Source organism: Meleagris gallopavo, chromosome 29 (assembly GCF_000146605.3).
Source record: "Meleagris gallopavo isolate NT-WF06-2002-E0010 breed Aviagen turkey brand Nicholas breeding stock chromosome 29, Turkey_5.1, whole genome shotgun sequence".
NCBI lineage: Eukaryota > Metazoa > Chordata > Aves > Galliformes > Phasianidae > Meleagris > Meleagris gallopavo.
The window spans coordinates 3895695-3902772 of record NC_015039.2 but is presented as its reverse complement, the minus strand read 5'-3'; the positions used below and the strand labels follow the sequence as shown (position 1 = coordinate 3902772).

At 63.8% G+C, this 7078-nt stretch overlaps 1 protein-coding gene across 2 annotated transcripts; it reads left to right on the top strand.

Moving 5' to 3' along the window:
• Positions 1 to 2483: 2483 nt before the first annotated feature.
• KCNH4 (potassium voltage-gated channel subfamily H member 4) lies at positions 2484 to 7062 on the top strand. 2 transcript variants are annotated; one of them, XM_019623456.2, is made up of 10 exons: positions 2484 to 2628; positions 2725 to 2856; positions 3086 to 3213; positions 3886 to 4129; positions 4249 to 4406; positions 4592 to 4799; positions 4922 to 5116; positions 5243 to 5442; positions 5691 to 5940; positions 6028 to 7062. In XM_019623456.2, exons 1-10 carry the CDS (start codon positions 2499 to 2501, stop codon positions 6474 to 6476), a joined length of 2094 nt encoding a protein of 697 aa, XP_019479001.2. In that variant the 5' UTR covers positions 2484 to 2498; the 3' UTR covers positions 6477 to 7062. The 2 variants fall into 2 exon arrangements, with proteins under 2 accessions (XP_019479001.2, XP_019478997.2); XM_019623452.2 differs by having other exon boundaries at positions 4922 to 5442; positions 5691 to 7062.
• The last annotated feature ends 16 nt before the right edge of the window (positions 7063 to 7078 follow it).

Here is a 7078-nt window from a genome sequence, read left to right as displayed (position 1 = left end):
GCGGTTCGCGCGGACCCCCAAGCTGTCCGTCCCTCGGCCGGGCTCAATCTCCCCCGCCACGCGCAGTCCCCGAGCCGGCCGGCAGTGTCCCGTTGTCCCGTTGTCCCGTTCCCCGCTGTCGGTGCGCCGGGAGGACCCCGGCCCCGCTCAGCATCAGGGACAGAACCCGGCCGGGGCTGACGGGGTTCTCTGCGCCCCTTCTGCACTGATTGCCGTCCCCGGGAAGGGGGCAGGAGAGGCGGCCCCGGTTCAGGGCTCGCCGTGCGGAGGGCAGCGCCCTGCTCTGCCCCAGCCCCAAATTCCCGGTGTGACAGCAGCAGCCAGGTCGGGAGCCCCCCAGAGATGGATGGGAGCAGGGAGTTGGGTGCTACCCTGGGAACACCCGGCACTGCGGGATGCCGTGGGATGGCCGCGCACCACAGCGCCTGCCTGCTGTACCCGTGGCACAGAGCATACTGGCCACCAATGTGGTTTGGAGCTCCAGAGCCCCGTTGTTGCGGTGCTGGCTGTCAGTCCCCACCCCCTGGAGGTGCTGGGCTGGCCTCTACCTGCTGTAAGAGCGTCTCGTTTGCTTGCAGCGAGCACTGAGTGATCTTAAAGGTCCCTTCCAGCCCAAGCCATTGCATGGAGCTGCGTCCCTGGGAGATGTGGGCACTGGCAGCAGAGTGCTATGGCAGAGTCTGGAGCGGAGCCCAGCAGTGCCCATTCTGGAGCCAATTCCTGCAGCTGGAGGTGCTGGAGTAGCCTGGGAGCTGGGTTCCTCCCTGTCTCCATGCCCCTGTGCTGGGGCCAGGACAGATTGAAGCCCTGGCACGTTGGGGAGGGGGTGCAACATGCCAGCTTCTGGCAGTACTGGCACCATGCAGCCACTCAGGGATGGGCTGTGACCATAGCCAGCCCCACACCTCCCCAGAATCTGCCAGGCCTCGCAGGATTTCCATCTCTTGCTGTGCTGGGACTGCTCTGATGATGCTTGGAGCCTGGAGCATGCCCACTCTGAGAGTTTCCCCAACAGGGCAAGGGTGACCAACAGCATCCTGCCTTCGATGGCTTGAACCCGCCCTACGGGTGCTTTTAAACAGTGTCTGGCTTTGTGGGTTTGATGCGTCTCTTATCGGCTTTATCTGCCATGGAGAGGGGCTTTAGCTGCAGTGATATGTGGCACGACTTAACCCTGCCTCTCCCACACAGCTGCTGCCTAATAGGCCCTGCATTGCTCGTCCAGGCAAGCCATCACCACAGTGGGGCTGCAGTCCCTTTTGTGGCTGCGCCGCTCCCCAGTGAGAGCCTTTTTTTTCCTTTCTAATAACAGACCCTGGACACCATAGTAATCCCGGCTCCCCAGAGCAAAAATCTGGCCTTAGTCACAGCTATTTTTGCTTCTCCAAGCTAATCCGGGGTTGAGCTGTACCGTGGTGGCCCCGCTGCACCTCCCATTGCACCAGGGCTGTATGTGGCTCCCTGCTGCCCTTGCCCAGGCTGCTCTGTCCTGGCTTGGCTTTGCACTGTAATCTGCGGTGGGCCTCCCTCCCCTATGCTGTGAAATGGGAAGATGATGTTTTTCTGGGTGCTGGGGGTTGTGGAATGCAGGGATGCTGGGCTGCGACCCTCGAGCTTGAGACTGCATCTGGATGGTGGCCCCCATTCTGCCCTCAGTGGGTGTGAATGCAGACCCTGCTGGCCGTGCATCCCACTTCCCTGCTGCCCTTGTGCACACCCTTCCCTGAGCTAAAGCACAAAGCCATCTGGCTGGCTGGCACAGAGCCTGTGGCCAGCGTGTGCAGCCCTGCTGATAGAGCCCAGCCCAGGGCTGTCCTGCAGGGCAGGGGTGAGGCTGGGAGGCAGTGAGCTTGCAGTGCTGTGGCAGCCACACACACCTCTATCCTTCCCTGGCTTGGAGTGGGCTCAGGGCTCGGTGGCATCGCTCCCATCCCTCTGCTGGGCAGGGGGCCGCAGGGGCTGGCACTGCCTGTCCACACTGACTGTCCCCTGCTAAGCTCCACACCCAGCAGGGAGGTGGGAGCAGCAGATGGTGAGGGGGAGGCGCGGATCACCTCGTGTGGGATCGTGGCTCACTGCAAGGAGAGCCAGAGGCTGCAGCGAACTCCTTCCCCTCACAGTGTGGTGGGGCTGGGCTGGGGTCCTGCCTGTGGCTGGGACCTGTGGGGTGGCAGAGCAAGGGGGGTCTGGCATTGGGATCTCCTCACGCAGGGCACAGCATGGGGTGTGTTTCCTCTTGGCTCTGCTGGCGCTGGGTGAGTGCGGGGCGTGCAGCCACCCGCTGTGCGTCCCCTGGTGCAGACGGCGACGTGTGGCCACTGCTCTGCTGGGGAGGAGGGGGGGTGCCCCCTAGAACAGCCCCGAGCTCTCAGGGGCTGCCGTGTCTCCTTTCAGACAGCAATTTCATCCTGGCCAACGCTCAGGTCCGCCGTGGTTTCCCCATTGTCTACTGCTCTGACGGCTTCTGCGACCTGACCGGCTTCGCCCGCACCGAGGTGATGCAGAAGAACTGCAGCTGCCGCTTCCTCTGCGGGGCTGAGACCAGCGAGCCCGTCCTGCAGCGCATCGAGAAGGTGCTGGAGGGCAAGCAGGAGCAGCAGGCCGAGGTCTGCTTCTACAAGAAGGGTGGTGAGTGGCACAGGGTGTGGGGCCCCGTGGGCAGCTCTGGACAGAACTCAGCCCTCGGAGGGGCTTCCTGCCTACCCTTTCCTCTCCTCAACACAGGAGCTGCATTCTGGTGTCTGCTGGACATCATGCCCATCAAGAACGAGAAGGGGGAGGTGGTGCTGTTCCTCGTCTCCTTCAAGGACATCACAGAGAGCCGGGGCAAGAGCCATCCAAGTGACAGGAAGGAGGGTGAGCTGTAGTGGTGGGGTGGGGATGGGATCCGAGGCTCACAGCCGTGGGTGGGATCCCAGCTCCAGTTGCTCCTGCCTGGCGTTGTGTCCCATCTCAGTGCACTCAGAGAGACCCCGGGACCTCTCTGAGCTCCGAGTGGCTCCCAGGGGAGGGGGATGGGAGAAATGGGGCTCATTTCCACAGCTCTGGGGAGTGGTCCTGCTAAATCAGCACATCATCTCTGCAGAGAAGCAGAGGAGCAAGAAACCTGGCAGCTCACACCTGCGGGCAGCACGGCGGCAGGGCAGGACGGTGCTGCACCGGCTGAGCAGCCAGTTTGCACGGCAGGACCGCGGTGAGATGAAAATCAATCGGGTAAGGAGCCGGGTGCACATGGAGCCTGGCATCGCCGGGGCGCTCTCCCCATGCCATGCTCCTCGCTGTCCCCCAAGGCACGGACATGCAGGCAGCTGCACCATGGTCTGGTGCAAAGGTTGCTGGTAGGCAGCAGAGCAGAGGATGCTGTGGGGAAAGCAGAGCTTTTGGCAGCTCTTGCGTGTTGACTCTTTTCTGCGTGAGCTGTGGGGAAGCCCAGGTGCCCCAGGGAGTGCCGTTACCATGCACTGGGTGCATAAGCAGTGGTTCCCAGCAGCAGCACGCTGTGCCAGCCTGCTGCAGGGATGTGGGTGCAACCAGCAGTGCTGAGCCTGGGAGGAAAGGGACAGGAGAGGCAGCAATGCCATCGGTGCCAGTGCAGAGGGTGGTGGTGGGCTCTGCCCACTGCGTGTGAATTTGCATGTGGGGCTGTTCAAGGCAGCAGCTGGCACTGACAGTGGGTTGCTGTTAATAGCATTAGTGCAACATCAATTTATGGCAGTAATCGGTTACTCTGTCTGGCTTTGGGGTGATCTCGGTGCAGCCTGTGTGCTACGTGCCCCACCAGACAGCTGTGTCCATCACCATGTCATTGGGTCCTGGGGCATCCCAGGAACGGGGGCCTGCAAAGTGGGACCATTCCTGTGCCACCGCTGCCCTCTGCTCCCTCAGAACGTGTTTGAGAACAAGCCCTCCATCCCTGAGTACAAAGTGGCCTCGGTGCAGAAAGCCCACTTCATCCTGCTGCACTACAGCATCTTCAAGGCCCTCTGGGACTGGCTGATCCTGGTGGCCACTTTCTACGTGGCTGTCACTGTCCCCTACAACGTCTGCTTCACCAGCACAGAGGACAGCCTCTCGGCCGCGCGCAGCACCATCGTCAGCGACATCGCGGTGGAGATGCTCTTCATCCTGGGTAGGTCTGTGCCCAGGGATGCGCACCTGACTTGGGCACGAGGATGACCTTGGCTGGACCCAGCCCAGCCCCCCAGCTGCAGTGGGGCACTCAGGGCTGCCGTGCTCCCCCTGAGACAGACATCATCCTGAATTTCCGAACGACGTATGTGAGCCACTCCGGCCAGGTGGTGTACGAGCCCCACTCCATCTGCATCCATTATGTGGCCACCTGGTTCTTTGTGGACCTGATTGCCGCGCTGCCCTTCGACCTGCTCTACATCTTCAACGTGACTGTGGTGAGGGTGGGGAGAGGGGCTCTATGGCTGCACGGTGGGGAGCGCCTCCCAGCCCATTCTATAGCCCACGACCCTCCTGCAGTCGTGGAGAGCGGTGGAGGGTCTCTGCCCCGGGGGGAGGCGGGGGGGTCCTTCCCGGCCCTTCCTGCAGCTCTGCCAGGTTCACCCTCCTGCCTGCTCCTCAGACCTCGCTGGTGCATTTGCTGAAGACGGTGCGCCTGCTGCGGCTGCTGCGGCTGCTGCAGAAGTTGGACCGGTACTCGCAGTACAGCGCCATGGTGCTGACGCTGCTCATGTCTGTGTTTGCGCTGCTGGCCCACTGGATGGCGTGCATCTGGTACGTCATCGGCCGCAAGGAGATGGAGAGCAACGACCCGCTGACCTGGGACATCGGTGAGTGTGGGCACAGAACTTCTGGCCGCCTCCTCCTGCAGAGCGCAGCCAGGGCAGGGCTGCGGCTGTGCTGAGTGGTGGCTGCCCCTTGGTGAGCACTGACCCTGGGCTGTGCTTGGCAGGCTGGCTGCACGAGCTGGGCAAAAGGCTGGAGGCTCCCTACATCAACAACTCGGCGGGGGGGCCCTCCATCCGCAGCGCCTACATCGCCTCCCTCTACTTCACCCTCAGCAGCCTGACCAGCGTGGGTTTCGGCAACGTCTGCGCCAACACGGATGCCGAGAAGATCTTCTCCATCTGCACCATGCTCATCGGGGGTGAGGCGGGTACCCGGGGGAGGAGATGGGGATGCGACTATGTAGCTTCAGCCCCACGGTGCCACCGAGCACAGCCCATCCTGGCCCTGCCCCCCCCGTGGGCTGACACTGCCTCCTGGTCCCCAGCGCTGATGCACGCCGTTGTCTTTGGCAACGTCACGGCCATCATCCAGCGCATGTACTCGCGCCGCTCGCTCTACCACACCCGCATGAAGGACCTCAAGGACTTCATCCGCGTGCACCGCCTGCCCCAGCAGCTCAAGCAGAGGATGCTGGAGTACTTCCAGACCACCTGGTCGGTGAACAACGGCATAGATGCTAACGAGGTAGGAAGGTTCGGCAGGGCTGGACCTTCCTCTCTCCGCCTGCACCCAAGGCCAGTGACAGGAGTGCAGGCGTGTGTGTGTGCACACGTCCGTGTTCTGCTGCTGGAGAGATCAGAGCCGTGCACAGGAGCAGGGCAGCCTGTCCCGAGCTGTCCTGAGTTTGCCGTGCAGAGAGGTCCCGCCAACGCTCCCAGCCTTACGGGGCGCAGGGATGCTCCATTCCCCCATCCCGGCTCCTCTCTCCCCAGCTGCTGCGTGACTTCCCTGACGAGCTCCGTGCCGACGTGGCCATGCACCTGAACAAGGACATCCTGCAGCTGCCCATCTTCGAGACCGCCAGCCGAGGCTGCTTGCGCTCCCTCTCGCTGCACATCAAGACGTCGTTCTGCGCGCCGGGCGAGTACCTGCTGCGGCAAGGCGACGCGCTGCAAGCCAACTACTTCGTCTGCTCCGGCTCCCTCGAGGTGCTGAGGGACAGCGTGGTGTTGGCCATCCTCGGTGAGGGCCGTCCCCACAGCGCGTTGCTGCCCGCCCGGTACGGGGCTGGCACCGCCATAGCCCCTCCTGCCCCATCCCCTCCTGCAGGCAAAGGGGATCTGATCGGCGCCGACCTGGCCGGCAGGGACCCGGTGATCAAAACCAATGCGGACGTAAAGGCGCTGACCTACTGCGACCTGCAGTACATCGGGCTGCGGGGGCTGCGCGAGGTGCTGCGGCTCTACCCCGAGTACGCCAGCAAGTTCGCAGCGGACATCCACCAAGACCTCACCTTCAACCTGCGGGAGGGCAGCGAGATGGAGGTGGGTGCGTGTCCTCCCCCGCAGGCCCTTTCCCGTCCTCGCGTCCCCAGAGCCGGGAGCAGGGCTGGGGTTCTGCGTGGCCGGGATGGGGAGCTCGTCTGCTCGGTTCTCGCGCTCCCGAGGCTCCGCGGCTCTGCCGCCCCGTGCAGGTACGTCCCGGCGGCTTTTCTCAGCTCTGCGCAACCCGGGCACTTTCAAAGCCAAAGCAAGAGCGTTTGCAGCAGAGGAGGCTGAGGTGGATGCGGGGCTTGGAAGTGGGTTGGAAGGAGGTGGGGGGAAGGCAGCCGGGACGCGGCCCCCCCGCAGGAGGCGGCCGAGTCGAGTCATGCTGCCGGGGAGTCCTCTGCTCACCTCCTCCCTCCCTTCCTGGCTCAGAGCAGTGGAGGCTGCGCCGAGTGTCCCCCGACACACGCCGCCCCCTGGGCAGGGCGGAAGGTCGCTCCCTGCACCAAAGAGCTTTGTCCCTCACTGGGGAGAGGTATGAACAAACCGAGGGGGATGCAAGCAAAGCTCCTTGTGTCCTGCAGGAGCCCCGTGCTGCCCGTGGGAAGGTGATGTCCTGACAGTGGGGTCTCGGCCGTGGCTCTGGCTGAGTTCTGGGGCCCAGCACAGCACTGAGAGCAGGAGAGGACAGACGTGGGCTGCGAGCCCCGGAGGCCGGCACGGAGCTGCGGGACTGCAGTTTGAGGCCGGCCTTTGGGCTGCCCGGGGGCACCGAGGGCTGCGGCCCGAGGCGGGTACAACTCTACCCGCTGACGTCTCCAAATCTCTCCCTCAGGGGCTCGGCCGCTTCGCCCGCTCCCCGCGCCTCTCGCAGGCGTCGCAGGTTCGTGCTG

Bases quoted from the DNA above. Each gene is read 5' to 3' on its own strand.
- KCNH4 (XM_019623452.2), top strand. From the start codon at position 2,499: ATGCAGAAGAACTGCAGCTGCCGCTTCCTCTGCGGGGCTGAGACCAGC. The intron at 4,407-4,591 runs GTGAGGGTGGGG...CCTGCTCCTCAG, and splicing joins ACATCTTCAACGTGACTGTG to ACCTCGCTGGTGCATTTGCT. The intron at 4,800-4,921 runs GTGAGTGTGGGC...TGTGCTTGGCAG, and splicing joins CCCGCTGACCTGGGACATCG to GCTGGCTGCACGAGCTGGGC.